This window comes from Cloeon dipterum, chromosome 3, assembly GCF_949628265.1.
Source record: "Cloeon dipterum chromosome 3, ieCloDipt1.1, whole genome shotgun sequence".
NCBI classification, from domain to species: Eukaryota; Metazoa; Arthropoda; class Insecta; order Ephemeroptera; family Baetidae; genus Cloeon; species Cloeon dipterum.
This window is the reverse complement of record NC_088788.1, coordinates 26382237-26399734: the sequence shown is the minus strand read 5'-3', so window position 1 is coordinate 26399734 and position 17498 is coordinate 26382237. Positions and strand designations below refer to the sequence as shown.

Below are 17498 nucleotides of genomic sequence, written 5' to 3'. Positions count from 1 at the left end.
TACATATATATGACTTGTCTGCAAAAATATATTTCTGTCGGGTTGGCATCATTGATAGCATTTTTGTAAACAAATCCTCACCACATGAGAGGATAAATCCTGAAATATTTAATATAATTTTAATTAATTGGATAGTCTGAAAACGAATTAGAGCCTTAAGAGTAAAATGCCTAAACCAAAAGGAAAGGGAAGAGCAGGGGGGCACTCAAAACATGAAGGCAAATCTAGTAGCAAAAGACCTAACAAACGCCCTGCCGGGGAAGTTCACGAAGAAGGAGATTCGGACATTGTTCACAGACTCGCTGGACTTGAAGTTGAAAGTGATGATTCCGAAAATTCTGGTCAAAGCTCAGGTAAAATATTCACCTCACGCATACTTGAAAAAATTAATCAATTCATGCTGGGCAGGAGATGAAGCAGCAAAAGAGCCTGAAATTAACTATGCCGTGGCCATGTGGGACTTGGAGCAGTGTGACCCTCGAAAGTGCTCGGGAAGAAAACTCGCCAGGCACGGAATGATGAAGACCCTGAAGCTGGGTCAGAGGTTTCCCGGTCTGGTTCTGACTCCAGCTGGAGATCGGGTAATACCTGCTAATTTTAAACATCAATTAAAACACTAAATCGATGAGTTCAGTGCGTTTCGATGGAAGACAGAGACGTTTTGATGGACAAAGGTATCGCTGTGGTGGACTGTTCTTGGGCGAGGCTGGAAGAAGTTCCTCTTTCAAGAATGCGAACGCCTTATCCTAGACTCTTGCCTTATTTAGTGGCGGCCAACCCTATTAACTACGGAAGACCCTGCCAACTATCTTGTGTAGAAGCGCTTGCTGCAACGTTTTACATATTAGGTTCCAAATTTGGTATAACTAACCGGAACGACATAACAACAATTTTATTAAGGTGAAAGAGACACAGCCAATTACTATTTAAGTAAATTCTCATGGGGCCACAGTTTCATCAAGCTGAATGAAGATTTGTTAAATATTTATGCAGCATGTAAGGATGGAGCCGAGGTTATTCAAGCTCAAAACAAATACTTGGAAAATGAACAAATCGAAAGACAGAAACGCAAAGGTGAGAAAACCGAGTTTGGAAGTGTGCTGTACAGTGCTGAGATTTTTTACAGAATTACCCGATTTTCCGCCATCTGAAAGTGAATCAGAAGACTCTTCATGAATGTTTGCAATAAAATGAAGATTTAATATGGCAAAATGTGCTTTTATTTTTGTTCCACCTGATGCGCCCAATTGCAGTTTTAAATAATAAAATTCTCGATGGAATGTAGACTATTAATTGAAATGGAGTTTAACACTGCTTAGTTGCACGATATGATGGATTTAAAGTTCAGTAGGGGAACAGACCAACAATACATAATAGTGTCCTAAATGAAGTTGCTAACTGTATGAATGATGTGCTCGACGAATACAGAGAACAGGTGACGTGAATACCACTGATTTACGCAGCTCCAGCCTCCACTCTGCAACAGAGACAAATGAGAAATTAGCATTTGAGAATAATGCCGTCATCAAGGTCGCTTACGAAGGTGCAACGGTTTCTTCCTCTTCAGCTGGGATGGTATCTTTGAGGAACTCGACAATGGTTTCGTTGGGCCCCTCCTCTTCCAATTTGACTGGCGCTGATCTGTACTGGTCACGATTGTGGTGGCTCCATCCAGAATACTAAAATCACAAACTAAAATAGTTAAAAGAATTTATTTTTTACAGAAGTTACTGACCGTGGAGGTGCTCTTGTATAACACCTTTCCATCCCTGTCGAAAGGCATAAATTTCTGGAGCAGCACCTTGCCATCGATCTTCCAGATTGGGGGCTTTTCAGTTCCAGTGAGATCTTTCTTCAGTACGACGAATTTCCCAGACTTGAACTCCTTCTTGGTAGGGTCCTTGCCGTCATCCTCTTGTCCAGAGCTTTCCGATTCCTCCTCATCTTCTTCATCCTCGATATCTTCATTGTCTTCATCGTCCTCATCATCATCAGTTTTGGACTTCTTGGGCTTTCCACCCGCTTTACCCTTCGCGGCCCTTTTAGTGGCGCCACGGCCCCTTCCGCGGCCTCTTCCTCTTCCACGGCCCCCCTTCTTGGGAGACTGATATTAAAATAGCTCGATTAACAGTTAGTACGTCGATTTGTCTAACTACTTGTGTGTCTCTACACATTTTTTTGGGGAATTGTGAGAAAACTAGAAAATGCACTGACTTATATTTTGAAACAAAGAATCAAAATTGGTCAAAATTATTTTTTTTCGTTTAAAATTTTAAACTTCTGTATAATATCACATAAAAAATAAACAAACAATGCAGAAAATGCAGGAAAGGTGATAAAATGGCGTCAAATAATTAAGAGACGACAAACCTCGTCCTCTTCCCAGTCATCATCTTCCGAGTCGACTTCGTCTTCATCATCGTCGTCCTCAGACGCATTCTCGACAAACTCCTCCTCCTCAGAACCGTTTTTCTTGACATCAGCCATGGCGATTTAGGGGTTTCAAAGCTGAAACGACGCAAATCTGGTCAAATGATGCAGACTCGGTGGAGAATCAAAATGGATTGACCGAAATATTCTCGTTTTATTCGGAAGATAGAATGTAGAATAGAATCTTTGTTATGGCGTTTGGCGGCATTTTCGCCAACATGCGGCAACTGTCAATGTGCCAAATTAACTGCAATTTGCATTGCGAACTGGGTGAACTATGCATCAAAATGACGCTAATTTTTTTCTTTAACGAATGAAATAGGCATAACTGGCGAAAAGAGGGGTTTCGATAAAAAATTAGGGCGAAAACTTACTTTCCAGCGAGATTTTAATGGACCTCAAGTTGTAGACCGGGTGTTTGCAACGACCGTAGCGCCAGCTGGAAGAGAGCGTTCTGAAGCTTCCAAGAAAACAGCGCGTCGTGTGCAAAGTTGGATTGTGGTGGGAGAAGCGCGGGAAAATAAAGTCGATCCTTATTAAGGAATGCAACTTCATGATGTGTTTTCAGAACTATGCCTATTATTTCCCAATAAGGCATTTATAAGGTTTTGATTCTTCATTATAACACACAGTAGTTTTAATAGTAAAATTTTTTGCATAACTCTTTTGCTTAGAATTTAACGAATTTTTAAACTAGAAAGCAGACAGTGGCAAGAAACGATCAGACTGCGTGATGGCTATCAATCACACTATCACGCTTGCTTCAAAAGGGCCCGGGTATATTGACGAGTGTGTGTAACGCACAGGAGCAATTTAAACTTTTCAAACCTTTTTCTAGTGAGATGAAATGAACTGAGATGCAAAAAGTTATTGTTCATAAAATTTGAGTGAGGAAGAAGAGGAGGAAGAAGAACAATGTCATTTTTCTGTTAATAAATAATTCAAAAGTATTTTTATTTTGCATTTAGTGTTAGACGGTTCGCTCATTTAATATCCGGCAATTGATTAATAATTCCTTAATAGAAGACAAGTAAAAAGGCAATTTTTGAAAATCAAGTTCCACATTCTTATATGATTTTTATATTACAAATCTATCTCGGAGGCATGTAGTAAGGCGGTCCCTGGTATGGGTGGTGATAAAAGGCCTGTGGCTGCGCTGGGTACGTTTGCGGCTGGTCAAAGGGCGAGTGCCGGTTTGTGGGGCCGAAAGCTCCCCCAGCTTCATTATCCTGTCTCAGAGAGTAGAAACTCGGCGTCTGATGTCGCTGCGTGTACGAAGTGTTGCTGGATACCGTGGGCTCATACTGCTGATGATACTGGAAGCTGAATTTAAAAAGTCACAATCAGCAAATTGACTTGTATGAGGATTATTATTTTACGCACCACTGGCCGGGAAACCCTTTTTCCTCGTGCAAGTTGACTGAAACCTCTGCCACAGGGTTGCAGTCTCGAGCCTGGTAATTGCAATCCATCCTATTTGATCTTAGGTCGGGAGGGCTGCTCTTTGGTGCTGACTGAGTAACTCTAATAGATCTGCAAAATGGATTATTTTCTCAAAATTTTATTCCAATTAAAACATTAAAATTTCCAATAGTTTTATAGCTGCTGGTAAATTATTTTAATTCCTTTCTAAAAAGATCAATTACATTTGGTCAGTTTATATAAAAAATTAACCCACCCCATGGCGGATGAAACATTTGAATTTGACTGATGAGGTGTTTTCGGTGGCGTTGGAGGAGCGCCTGGAGAAGAACCCTCTGATTGAAGAGTCATATTATTTGCCGCCGTCGCTGGAAGTCTACACGTTGCTTTAGTTATAATAATTCAATTTTTTATCTTTACTACCTTTGAAAAGCTCTTGCAGAAGAGACGCTGCTACTACTGTTGCTACTCGGAGCCTCCGACTCGACATAACGAACACCAGGGCTTGCTTCTTCGTTTCCTTGCTGAGATTGCCGCTGAGAGCGAGACTTCGGTGGTTTCCTCCTTCGTGGCTGGTACTGTAGCCAAGTTGAAAATCAAATCAAGATTATTTCAGGTAAATTATTTGTACTTTATCGGTGAGCTATAATTTACTCTAATTTTTGTTTACTCGCTAAGAATTAAACGTAGAAATATTTATTTTTGTTAAAATGGTACATTAAATTCATTGGTCAGAATCAAATAGATATTTTACTTTGTAATCAGGATGGTCCTTCTTGTGGGCATTTCGCAATCTTTCTGCTTCTTCCATGAATGGCTGCTTTTCCGCCTCGCTGAGAATTCTGAAATTTTTATAAAATATCACAGTCAATCAAACTCCCATTAAGTTTTTTTAAATATTCAAAGACAGCTCTAATTTGCAATTTATTCCTCACATAATTTGTTTCCAATGTTTATCAGATTTTGGTAGATAATAAAAAATTAGTGTTTAGAATAAACTTCTTTGCAATGATGTATTCACATACCGAACACAAAAATAGAGTCGAGATCGACTTGAACCCCTAAAAATTTGAACATTTATCTATCATCTCCCTTTCAGCAGCCAATTTCGTCCAAGATGTTCAAATGATAGACGCGTGCGGCGAGCAGCAGAAATAATTATTGCATATCGGATAGACAAATGCGTAGATTGAGATCGGCCGTGTCTTAATTTTGCTTTCCATCGTGATTTGTTGCGGCCGGAATCCTCCGCCGTGATGCTAATTATTTGTTTGTATAGCGTTCGTTTGCTGCGGGGATCGAGTGCGATAAAAAGACGAAGGCTTCGACCAACAGCAGGTGCAAGATCCAGATAATTTCATCCCCGCGCACAGCACACGCAGCGCAGCGCCGGCTCTGCGCCATTTCCCCATTTATATTTTGCGTTGCTGCTCTTGGAATGTGCAGTTTTTTAAATTTTTTCTTGTTTGCTATAGTGAAAAATAAACAAAATGTCTTTGAGTCCACGAAATTCAATAAACAAAGACGTGTCTCAAAAAATAATTTTTGTCACGGGTGGCTGCACTTTCAGTCCTCTAAAATTTAGTAATTTCTTACATCATGAATTTTGTAATATTTTACGTGTTTCAGAATTTTCCTTGAGAAAATTGATGCGTAAAATGTTTTTTAATGGAAATGAATTCTTCTCAATAAGTAAAAATTGCATTTTTTATGAAATGCCACGAGTGGTGGATTTGCGAGGTAAAAATCGACTAATTAATTCGGTGACCAGTCAGGTAGTTAAAAGTGGTGGTCGTCTTATTTTAATAATACACGCGGTCTGCGCTGGCGAATTAATTGAGAGCCGCGCTGCGCGTTAACGGCACATTAATCAGCGCGCGGCAAGTCGTGCTGTCACCATAGCAAGAGAGCAGAGTCACCGTTTTATGGAGCCAATTAAAGCAGCCGATTTAAAAATATACAATTTGTTGGCTCGTTTTCTTTCTCAAATTATATATCGTACGTGTAATCATCGCAGACGCAGCCTCCGGATTATTATTGTCAGTCTGGTGTGCACGCCTCATTTCTCTGGACCAACTATCCCCCCTCTCTTTTTAAAGTCTGAACATCCTCTCCGCTACCAGGGAAGAGGGATGAAAGTCGCTGTTAGAAAATAGGACCAGATGCAAAGACAAAAAAGCTGACGATTCTAGCTTTTTAATTTGTGACAATCTCAGATCCCATGCAATCAAATATTTTCGTGGCTGTCAATATGGGTTTAAAAAATTACTAATGGAGAAACAATCAAAAATTGGAAAAATATCGGTTCAGTAAAACAGATGAGGGAAAATGTTATTTAATTTAATTCGGTATTTATATGAAATTGACGGCTTGACACTGATAATGTGATCATTTTTGAAGTATGAAATATATGTTAAAAATTGGAAAATATTCCAAGATGAGAGTGAAAATTTTCCATATTGTACACAGGAAGTGAAATTAAAAGGAGATCAATTTGTGTTCTTGTGGGCGCCACTACTAGTAGAGATATCAATTATTGGGATGATTCCCGTGATTGTAATAGGTGGCAGTGCAAAGGTGAAGCGCACCTCTGCTGCACCTTCACCCCCACTGCATAATCAGACTCGCACAGCAGCAGTCACCTCAAAATGTTGTCTCTCCAACTTGGATGGAGAAACTGTGCGAGATTAATCCGAACTGGAGTTAATAATAATAATAACAGAACCCAAAACGGGTTCTATATTTCTTCAACTCTTACTTCAATTCTTCGACTATTGCGACGGCAAGTCCAAATAAACATGATGAACATTAAGGACGTAAAGCTGCCCATGTATTAATTACGGCTCCTCGAAACCCACGCACCATCATTGATTCTGTAATTGATCTCAATTAAATTTAGTCTTCCTGGACAGATTCTTATTGTTAAGTTGTTCGAAATAGATTTGACAAAAAAATGTTGCAGAGGTCTCAACCAACCACGCTGCACCTCGCCAGTTGGCTAATTTTGGGTCACGTGCGGTCAGCCGCCAGCCGCCGTGACTTTGGCTAAGTTACGCCAACCATTCCAGCCGCCGGTCAAAAAGTCGAAAAAATCGAAAAGCGCCGGAGAAAAAATTGGCCTTCGGCCCTTTGCACCATTATGAAACTTTACATAAAAAATGTGTCATACATACCAGCCGCCGGCCTAAAATTTGGCTGAAGACGGTACAGCCATCAATAACCATCTAAAATTGCGCGGCTGAGACGTCCAGCATATAGATACATTTTTACTAGATTCAAATGAATTAAGAGAAGACTAAATGACCAAACAAGTCAAGCTAGTTTGACTTTCATCCATTATTAGCATCCAATTTTTGAAGATAAAATCATTTTCATTTTATAATTTGACCAAAATCGTTTTTTATGTAAATCTCTATTAAAATTAGCATCGGTCCATTTTCCCATCGCGTTGATCTTAATTTGGTCCTAGTCCTTTGTTACTTTTATTCTCATCTCGTTTTCAATTCAGACAATTTGTATCTCCTTATAAAATAAATACAAAAATAAATAGTGCGATATACATGCTGTTAATTACGTCTAGTCAAACCATTGTTGCTTAATAATATCTCTATAATATACGGAGTCTCTTACTTAATTATATCGTAATTTTTCGTTTTTCTAAAGTAGCATTAAATAATCGCGAAGAGGTTAAACAATCTTTCAAATGCAACAGCACTTTTCACATCCTAAAACTCATTTCAGCCTATTAGTAAGTGTCCGCGTCCAGAAGCAAGAAAACGCGCTGCGATGCTAATGCATGTGTGTTTTACATTAAAGGGTGCAAATGTTTACTCTCACCGAGCAATATTATTCTCGCGTGTGATGTGCCGCCTCCGCTAACGTTTTAAATTGTCGTGAATTTTATCGCCCCAGCTGGAAACTTTTACAAAAGCGCATATAATGCCGGTGGGCGTGTGAAATAAAATTTGATTCACCGGCAGCATTTACGAGGCGTCGACTTCAATCAGAATGCGCTCGGAAATTAAAACAACAAAGCCGATCGCGTGCCGTAAAAAAGTTCAAAGCTCGTCCTGCTCGTCGGCGATAAAACGCACTTTTCCGTTGTGTGAACCGTTCTAACGAAGCGAAAGACCGCCGGGAATGGTGAAAAAGTACGCGAGTGACAAGATGCTGGCCAAACATCTCATTACTTATGCGCACGGTGAAAGGGCCTTGTTTTATTTTTCCTGTGTGGTTTTAGCGAAAGGCGAGGCGGCCGGACGAGGTGCTAATCGCCTCTCAAGACACACATCGGGAGTGCCACAGCCTTTGAGGTGCTAACTACCCCCAGCCTACCTAGTTTAAACGCAATCACCGCGCGCCTTCCGTTTTTCTCAAACGCGTATTCTTATACAGACAGGAAAATTTGTACTACCAATCGCGTGTGCGGAGATTTTAATTATAACGCTAATAGGGAAGTTCAGAATTTGGTTTTAATTTCATATGATCAAAAGTTAGATTTATTATTTTGATTCAAATTTCATGGATTTATGAGGTCGAATATTTTTGATATCTTTAAATCAATTATAAATTGTGCAATTTAGTGTGCTTACTGAGATATTGAAATTTTTATGTTAGCCGCCAAATTTGATGAGCTACTAATTATTAAAATCAAATTTGAGTCTCAATTCGACTCATGGTGCCTCGCTGGTGGGTGTATAGTTTAATAAGCATTAAAATAGGGGGCAGTTGTTGCTACTAATATTAAGTTTCTCTGCACATATGCACCAAAAATTATTATCCTTTCTGTGGCTCTTTTGCTTTGTAATATCTGTTACGCATTTTCTACTAGAGCAGTTATTTGCGAGATTGGAGGTCGATTGGACGCGATTTTTCAGCGTTGAAATTTTTAGGTGGCAGTCATATTTGCTTAAAGTACTTGTTAATAGATGGTGAAATTCCAAATTTGAAGCTCGGGAATGGGGGCGTTCCCTATTTTTTCGGTATCTCAAAAATACCCAAAAAAGGAATTCTGTTAATGAACTCTAAACTGCAACTCTTGACTGCGTTGAGGTATCACGTTGAAATTTTCACTGCCCAACCTAGTTTTTAATCCTGAACAACTTTTGCATTTACAAAAAATTCGCAGGTCGAAGGTCAAGGTCACCTTTTGCGACCTTTTTTTGAAAATTCAAAATTAAGGGATGATAGCCCCCTACGATTTTTTTGGGGTTAAGGGCTGAAATGTAGCCCGTGAAATTATGCACAAGTACACCAAGTTTCATAGGTGCAATCGCGATACTTTTGCTGCAATTTGAATTTGAAGTTTGAAAACCTGCTCGAGGCCGCTTGACCGCGCATGCACTCAGAGCGGCGAGTTCGCCTCTCGTTCTTCAAGTTGAATTTTTTCGCATTTCACTTGCTTAGAAACACCATGAGGGCCTAGGGTAGACCAAGGAAGGTCGAAATCGACCTTCAGGGTCTGTCCCTGACGTGACCCTGAGATAAAAAATTTCGAAAATTTCCAATTTCATCGAACTTGGTGTCTTTTCATAGGTTTTCACCACTGTACAGCTCAAATATAGAGCCAAAATTGCCGAATTACAATCCTGAAACCGGTTCTTGAAGTAATTGTGGTAGCCATTCATCCAGACGTAATGTGCAAAATAGTCAAAATTTTAAATTCTTAATTCTATCTATTTTGCACACATGAAGTTCATAATATGTGTTGATAATAAAGGATCTTATGCTTAATACTTATGAAAAAATGTTATTAAATGCACTGGCAAATAAGCTACTTTTAAAAACCAAATATTTTTGTTTCCTTTCTTTTTATAAAAAAAATTAAACATGTAATTTAATTGTTATTTGCTCTAAATAAATTTTTTTAACTTTTTTTAAAAAACAATCGTTAATTTTTAACACTCAATATGAACTTTGTGTGTACAAAACAGAAGAATCATATCATAAATTAAAGATTTCAAAATTTGACCATTTTGCACATCACGTCTGGATGAATGGCTACCACAATTACTTCAAGAACCGGTTTCAGGATTGTAATTCGGCAATTTTGGCTCTATATTTGAGCTGTACAGTGGTGAAAACCTATGAAAAGACACCAAGTTCGATGAAATTGGAAATTTTCGAAATTTTTTATCTCAGGGTCACGTCAGGGACAGACCCTGAAGGTCGATTTCGACCTTCCTTGGTCTACCCTAGGCCCTCTTGGTGTTTCTAAGCAAGTGAAATGCGAAAAAATTCAACTTGAAGAACGAGAGGCGAACTCGCCGCTCTGAGTGCATGCGCGGTCAAGCGGCCTCGAGCAGGTTTTCAAACTTCAAATTCAAATTGCAGCAAAAGTATCGCGATTGCACCTATGAAACTTGGTGTACTTGTGCATAATTTCACGGGCTACATTTCAGCCCTTAACCCCAAAAAAATCGTAGGGGGCTATCATCCCTTAATTTTGAATTTTCAAAAAAAGGTCGCAAAAGGTGACCTTGACCTTCGACCTGCGAATTTTTTGTAAATGCAAAAGTTGTTCAGGATTAAAAACTAGGTTGGGCAGTGAAAATTTCAACGTGATACCTCAACGCAGTCAAGAGTTGCAGTTTAGAGTTCATTAACAGAATTCCTTTTTTGGGTATTTTTGAGATACCGAAAAAATAGGGAACGCCCCCATTCCCGAGCTTCAAATTTGGAATTTCACCATCTATTAACAAGTACTTTAAGCAAATATGACTGCCACCTAAAAATTTCAACGCTGAAAAATCGCGTCCAATCGACCTCCAATCTCGCAAATAACTGCTCACTACTAGAGTGTTCCACCGCATGTTCACAGCGTTTTTGTTTGTTTTCTTCTCAACGATAAGTTAGTTTGAGGACGGTTATAATTACCTCCACAATTTGCCGAGGGTTTTGCTGAGTTCTGCGTTGTGCAGTTGTGGGTACTGATCAGCGAGTCTTCTCCTGGCAGCCTGCGCCCAAACCATGAATGCGTTCATCGGCCGCTTCACGTGCGCTAACCTCTTGCTGGCCGTCGCTGCCCTTTGGGTGACCGGCAATAAAGTCCAGTCATATCCTGAAAAATTAAACGGGAAAAATTAAATCCTATGCAGTCGTACAAACAATAAGTAAATCAAAGCATGCACGGCTTTAGCCAACATGTGTTCTCATGATTAAAAAAACACACCTTTCAGTTGTTGTTCAACATTGCTCGTTTGCTTGCAGTTTCAAGGCAATGAGAGATATTTTGGGGATCTGTTCGTGACTGTCGAATGTCAGAGATGGTTGAAGGTGATTTTTTAAGTGAACTCTAAATGCTTAAATTTCTCTTATATCTCAACGAGCTGGGAGACGAATCAGCGCCGACTCGCCACTTGACTTTCGCACCTTTTCAGTGGCTCTAGAGACAAATTTCTGGCGTTTCAATAAAAGACCTCGGTGAGGAGAGGCGTAAAGATGCGACCGCAATCGAAGAAGCCATTCGAGGAATGTTCCATTGTTGAAATGAAAACCGGATTTTGTATTTCCTCGCGCCAAGAGCGTCAATTTAGGTCAGAACTCCTCCCAAAAAAAGAAAAAAAGGAGTACATAACCACAATGGTCACCCCTTAAGTTTGAGGATTCTCTGAAAATGTCAGGAAAATCAATGTTTTTGTTTTGCTCATTTTATCCCTGTCCGAGGACCGGGAAAGGCGCGCACTGCACTAGCACGAATGCTGACCCGGGTCCCAATACCACCGCGAACGGATAACATGGGCGCACCAGGCCGCACAGGGACCCAGCCCACTCAAGGGCCACTTGCCTCCGCACCGAGGACTGCATTGAAACGCTAGACATTCGTCCCGTGAAGCCAAATCACGCATGCTGGAAAGGTGCAAACCAGCAAGTAGCGAGTCGGCGCCGGTGCGCCTCCCAGCCCGTTGAGCAAATTTCCAAAGTAGTTTTATGAAGCTCTCATAAACTGAATAATTATAAGCCGTGAAGCTGTTACAAATGTGCGAGTGGTGTTCTCTATACGCATGGCTCACTGAGAAAGCAACTGATAAAAATAAAACCAACAAGTGACCACATTTTGAATAACTGTTTGTACGCGATCCCGCATGTATGTTGGACAGACGAACAGGCAAATATTTTCTGGATCGTTGAAGTTGAAGAAGAAACTGCCAGAAACTAAATTAAAGGTTACCAATTGGTACAACATGCACAAGACATTTTATAATTAAAAGAGAAGAATTTGCTTGAAAGGCTTGCGATTCATATCTAGCCATTCCAAGTATGAACAGCGTAATTAGTCATGAAAGCCACGTATACGTGTTAAAAAAATGAATGCCAAAAATTCCTAAAATGTATGTATAAGTAATGTGATAAAATACTACTGTAAATAAGGCAGGCAGGTAGTTTTTCAAGGAAATTCTCAGGAAGTAAGTAACTTTTACTCCCTTGAATAAGATATTGTATCAAAGATACTCCATTATTTATAATTTTCTATCTTTCGAAATATCACGTAAGTCTACTGACTCAGAAAGTTGAAGCTTGGATTGGTGTGCTTTGTGGCTCTGTTTTTTGCTTTTAAGGTGACTGAATTCATTGGCATTTTGAGTTCTAGGATTAATTCAAAGAAAACCCATCTTCGTGCAGCCTTGCTTTGCAATAAACTACTACATTTTATTAGTTTGGCCGTCTGAAAATAATCGCTCTTTGTGTTAGGTGCATTGAGCGATCCTATTTGTCGGAGGCAAGCCCTTTTCTTAGTTAAATTTGGACTGAAATTCCAATCAAGCATTCTCTATTCATCATGATTTTTATCAATTGCTTATTAATTTTGCCACAGTAAGCAAGTGTTTAAGGACAAAATTCCCATCCCTAAGTGAAGAGTTAAATTTGCATTCAAGAAATGGGCACGGTCGGGCGATGACAGACGCGCGCGCTGCGATTTCGCTTTTATCTGGGCTGATCCGTCGGCTGCGTTCATTAAAAAACCGCGCCGACAGGAGCTTGCGGTCGGGGGCGCATCAAATTTGTTGAATAATTTCCGACGCGGAACGCCGGGGCTGCGAGTTAATTTATCAGCGGTCGGGCGGATGGATGTAAAACAAACGAGGTATGGCAGAGCAGCGCTCGGCTGACGCCGCACAAAGAGAAAAGCCGCCGCTAAATGAGCAATTAGCCTGCGATGTGACGACAAATGCACGCGTAATATCTCACACGAATTAATGCCGCGCCGAGATCGGACGCTAAAATTAAAAAGTTCAATCGTGTTTACGCCGCGGCTCCTCCGCCGTCGCAATTAAATTTAGCCATTCGGTGCGCGATCAATTTGAGGCTAACCGTGAGCACATCAAGATATTTACGGGAATGTTTTCATTCGTTTTTTACCTCTATTCGAAATTACTAATAAGTCGAAATAGACATAAGTGTGGTTGGAAAAATAAACGAAAGCTATAATGTTGAAAGTATTTTTTTAGATTCACATCTGATTTTTTAACTATCAACTATGTTGATCCTCAAGAAACCTGTGTATTTTATAATAAAAAAATGGTTTAACTGATTGTAAACTGATTCATGTTATAAATTGGAGCGAAAATTCAATTTTTTTACCCTAAAGGAATGTATCCCTGGCCTGAAGTTTGATTGTTAAGAAGATTCTGGAAATGAAAATCTAACTTTTCCGTGTTGCTGGACGATAGTTGATTATTTTACTTTGAATTTTTCGGCTCCTGCTGTATTTCCCTTAGGTGATAATGAGAAGTTGCACCTCTTTGTTCTTGAGAGCCGAAACTTGTCGAGGAAAATATAAATCATCAATCAAAATTAACGAGCACAAGTACAATTGCGTCGTGCATTGTTTCCATTGCTGCAAGTGTTCGCTTGAATTCCAAAGTAACAGAAACTTTCCGGGATAAATGGAAAATTTGCTATATGGTATTATGACCGCAGTATTGAAAGAGTTCAGAGCAAATATTTATGTGTTCAATTCATTACTGACCGACAGTATAAATTTAAATTTTAAAATCCCACCTTCTTTTAGTTATCTTAGACACATTTCATCTATTTCATAAATTGTTTTTAATTTTTATGTATATGGTATAAGTTATGAATTTTGTAAATGGTGCTGCCACTGCTACCGCGCATATTATCAGTGAGATGACATTTACACGAAAATCTTTGTCGCTATAAATATGAAGAGTTACATAACAGGGATAAGCTTTTTTAACAATGCATTAACTAAAAGTTGCTTGAATATAGAATTCTCAAAATTAGCGATTTCTACAATTCTCTTTAGAATCCGTTTATCTTTTAGAAGAAAAAATAGCAGCGCAACACGTTTTCATAAATTTAAAATCAGGTTTAACTTGTTTCGCCGAACGTTAACATAAGTTAAAAAAGTTTTAAATATTAAATATTCGAGAACAATCTCATTTGGGGTTATCTGCAAACATTTCCGTCACACTAAATTGCTTTTCGTATATTCGCAATTCTAATTATCTCAACGTCAAACTGCTTTGATTCGAAGAATCCCATGCCAACTCTTTAAAGCTAATTAAGTATTAAATATAATTATTGTCTATTTAAAACTTAATCAGTAATAGGGGAGTAAACTAATTTTATTTTCTTCCAAACAACGACAAATGCAATTCAAAATTCTGCAATGCAAAATTCTGCAATGCAGAGAGAGTGCACGAGTCGCGATCTCGACGGACAGACAGATAGACCTAGTCGGGGTTTGATGGAGATGAAATTATCCGAGTGGGTGTTTATTTCCTGCATTTATGTATGGGCGTCCCGTCATATACACAGGCGCAGTCCATCCATCTCCATCGGTCGGCGGCGGCGGCGGCTGTCCCAAGCAAACAAAACAAACACGCGCAATCGGGATGAGTTTTTAACCTTGCTTGATATAAAACAGCTCACCAACCTGCCTCCGCTCGGTCGCTTTCTTTTCACATAATCACTCTGCGGACGTGATTGACGTTAACTTGCTTGCTTTGAATCTTTTTAAATTATTATGTAAGTGAACAAAACTTCTCAAAATAATAAAATAGTTTCTGCTCTTTCGTTTTTTATCAACAGTTTAATAAACGCAGAAGTTCAACAAAGAATAATTATTATTTTAAAATACTTAATGTCTCGTTGAAATGATTAAACTGATTAATTCGTACCATTTTTTATTTCGTAACTTTTACATCTATTTAATTAGCGGTAGAGATTTTCTTAAAATTAAGCACCAATTATAAAAGGCTATACTTTGTTATTTAGAACAGTATGTTTGATTTATTTCGCTCTCTCATCTTTCACCGGTTCTGGAAACTCTTTGAAATAATCGGCCAATGCGCGTAAAACATTTTTGAGCGTTTTCTTATAAACAGGATGCAAATCTGCTGTCGTGCGATGATTGAATTGTACTTCCTCTTTCTCCCTTTGCCAGATTTTTCACTTGTTTTCTTTGAATGGGCAATAAAAGACTCGTGCGCGGTGAATGATAAATATTTAAAGCAGCGGCAGTGTGCGGCAAGAGAGATGAGGTAAAACTCCAACAAACTCCACTATTTACATGAGACAATAAAACGAGCGGAGCAAAATAAATCTGCCTACGTCTCAGGAAGAATGAATTCTAATTTCTTCAAATTAAACTCAAAATTCAAAACTAAAGGTTTAAAAATAACGGTTATGTTTGGCATAATGTGATAAAAATGTCGTTTTTTTTCTCTCCTTCCTAAAGAGCGAAGAGTAAAAAGGTATGCAACGAGCAGTGATTCAAGTTTAAGCAGGTTGCATATATCCAATATTGAAAGGAGCAAAGGAATATTTTTGTTTAAAGTTAGTCATCTTTCATTTTACGCATTTTACTATTATTTAGTATCCAAACTATAACTTCTTATAGGAAACTTAGCAGCTTATAATTGATGGCTGGTTAAATTTTTTCAAAATTTAAAACGAAATGTTGCATGCAAATTTAAAAGCAAATCTCATATATATAAAAAATATATTTTTACTGAAAAATAAACAAAATTGTTTCAAGGATAGTTTAAATTAATTGCTATAACACGGTTTTAAAAGTTTTACCTATAAACATGTATGATCAGTTACTAAAACATTTTTTTTAAACTCTTTTAATTATATTCTTTGACAAAATATTTATGTTAAAACTTGAAAAGGTTAAAACGCTGATACTGACCATCGAGGAGTTTTCCGACGGCCGCGTCGAGCGGGTTTGGGCCGCAGTGTTCATGTCCGTGGGCCGGTCCGGCTGACGGTCCGGCTGCGCCACCGTCTTGGTGCTGCTGGTCGACCCTAAGCTGCAACTGCGGCAGCTCTGTCGTGCTTTTGAACATGCTGGTCATGCCCCTGGCACAGACACACTGAACACATTCAAAGTGCACTTGAGAACAGACTCTTTCTTCTCTCTGCTGGATGGACGGATGACGGCGAGGGACATCACGCGGCGCATGCGTTTCCCCAGCTCCGCGTCCGCAGCATCCGAGCTCCTGCCGACGATCGCTCGAAAACCATGGAGAAGGGCGATATATCTTTTCTTCTTCAGGGAAAAGAAATTGGAAATACTAATTTTGTGGTTACAATTATTGTAAAATATCATAGAAAAGACTTTAATGGATTTGGGTTTCTAGATTTCTTGCAAGTAACGTGTGCAAAATTTTATGATATATTATATCAAAATCAAAAGTTCTCCTGGATATAATTGGATAATTCAAGGTAGCTTTATTTCCATTTTTAAACATAAAATATAATATCAACAACACGTTTCACAATATTATATTGAAAATTATAATTTTCAAGTCCTTCACAATTTTTTGAAGAAAATCCGCATGTTGTGGTGTTATTTTGACAGAGATAAATTTGCAGTGTCCTACTTTGGCAAAGTTGCTCAAGTTAATCAATTGCTTACAGTACAGGATGTTTAATAAGAGGAATTTTTACCTGAACGCAGAGCCTATGGCTTTTAGTGCAGAACAATCGCCTTGCCGTCGAATTCGTTTTCACTTCCTCCTATTGTGTAAAGCATCTATTTGTGCAAACTGCATCAATCAATATTGTCTCTCTCGTTCAATAGGAATTTCATATTTATTTCAAACTTTATTATATTGCCTCGTAAAAATGTCTGTGACAATGAGCACCACTAACTCCGTCAGTGGCCTATTTTGGACTTTGGACGTCTGCTGGTGAATCAGATTAAAAATTGCACGTCAACAAAAGGGAAGACATTGACACTTTTTGAAATGATTACCGAAATGAAGCTAAAACGATATTAATATTTGCCCAGAAATCAAATAATGAAGACACCTTATTGAAGTCACGTTTTCTATGACTCCACCCACTTGTAAAAAATAACAAAAAAAATGGTGCGGACACGACTCTCCTTTAAAATAAGAGATTTAGCGCAGAAAAAACTCACAATTAGAACTCTGCAAATATATTACAAAAAACAAATTGTTAGAGGCCATATTTATTTTCATTCTCTGCGCTCCCGACTTGCCAAACAAATTAACATCATGCATTGTGGTTGCATAGAAGCTCAAATAGGGTTGACTTTTTTATATATAATTTGAGATTAAATAAATTTTGAATTGAAACATTATCTCGCACCTGGTATGACCTTACAGGTCTCGTCAGTTGTACCTTTACATCAAAATTTATACAACCCA

At 38.7% G+C, this 17498-nt stretch overlaps 3 protein-coding genes across 4 annotated transcripts; 1 reads left to right on the top strand and 2 right to left on the bottom strand.

The window, feature by feature from the left end:
* The first annotated feature begins 64 nt into the window (after nucleotides 1–64).
* LOC135939843 (18S rRNA aminocarboxypropyltransferase) lies at nucleotides 65–1212 on the top strand. The gene is made up of 5 exons (XM_065484419.1): nucleotides 65–353; nucleotides 409–581; nucleotides 635–848; nucleotides 901–1074; nucleotides 1127–1212. The coding sequence occupies exons 1-5, from the start codon at nucleotides 167–169 to the stop codon at nucleotides 1174–1176; spliced, it is 798 nt and encodes a 265-aa protein (XP_065340491.1). The 5' UTR covers nucleotides 65–166; the 3' UTR covers nucleotides 1177–1212.
* Nucleotides 1198–2920, bottom strand: LOC135939844 (nucleolin-like). 2 transcript variants are annotated; one of them, XM_065484423.1, is made up of 5 exons: nucleotides 2805–2920; nucleotides 2371–2508; nucleotides 1736–2095; nucleotides 1540–1679; nucleotides 1198–1477 (listed from the first exon to the last, which is right to left on the bottom strand). In XM_065484423.1, exons 2-5 carry the CDS (start codon nucleotides 2485–2487, stop codon nucleotides 1456–1458), a joined length of 639 nt encoding a protein of 212 aa, XP_065340495.1. In that variant the 5' UTR covers nucleotides 2488–2508; nucleotides 2805–2920; the 3' UTR covers nucleotides 1198–1455. The 2 variants fall into 2 exon arrangements, with proteins under 2 accessions (XP_065340495.1, XP_065340494.1); XM_065484422.1 differs by having other exon boundaries at nucleotides 1736–2104; nucleotides 2805–2919.
* A 437-nt stretch (nucleotides 2921–3357) lies between these two features.
* On the bottom strand, nucleotides 3358–16229 carry LOC135940160 (transcription factor SOX-9-like). Its single transcript, XM_065484938.1, has 7 exons — nucleotides 16013–16229; nucleotides 10729–10912; nucleotides 4607–4694; nucleotides 4276–4430; nucleotides 4109–4228; nucleotides 3814–3963; nucleotides 3358–3753 (listed from the first exon to the last, which is right to left on the bottom strand). The coding sequence occupies exons 1-7, from the start codon at nucleotides 16176–16178 to the stop codon at nucleotides 3522–3524; spliced, it is 1095 nt and encodes a 364-aa protein (XP_065341010.1). The 5' UTR covers nucleotides 16179–16229; the 3' UTR covers nucleotides 3358–3521.
* Nucleotides 16230–17498: the final 1269 nt, after the last annotated feature.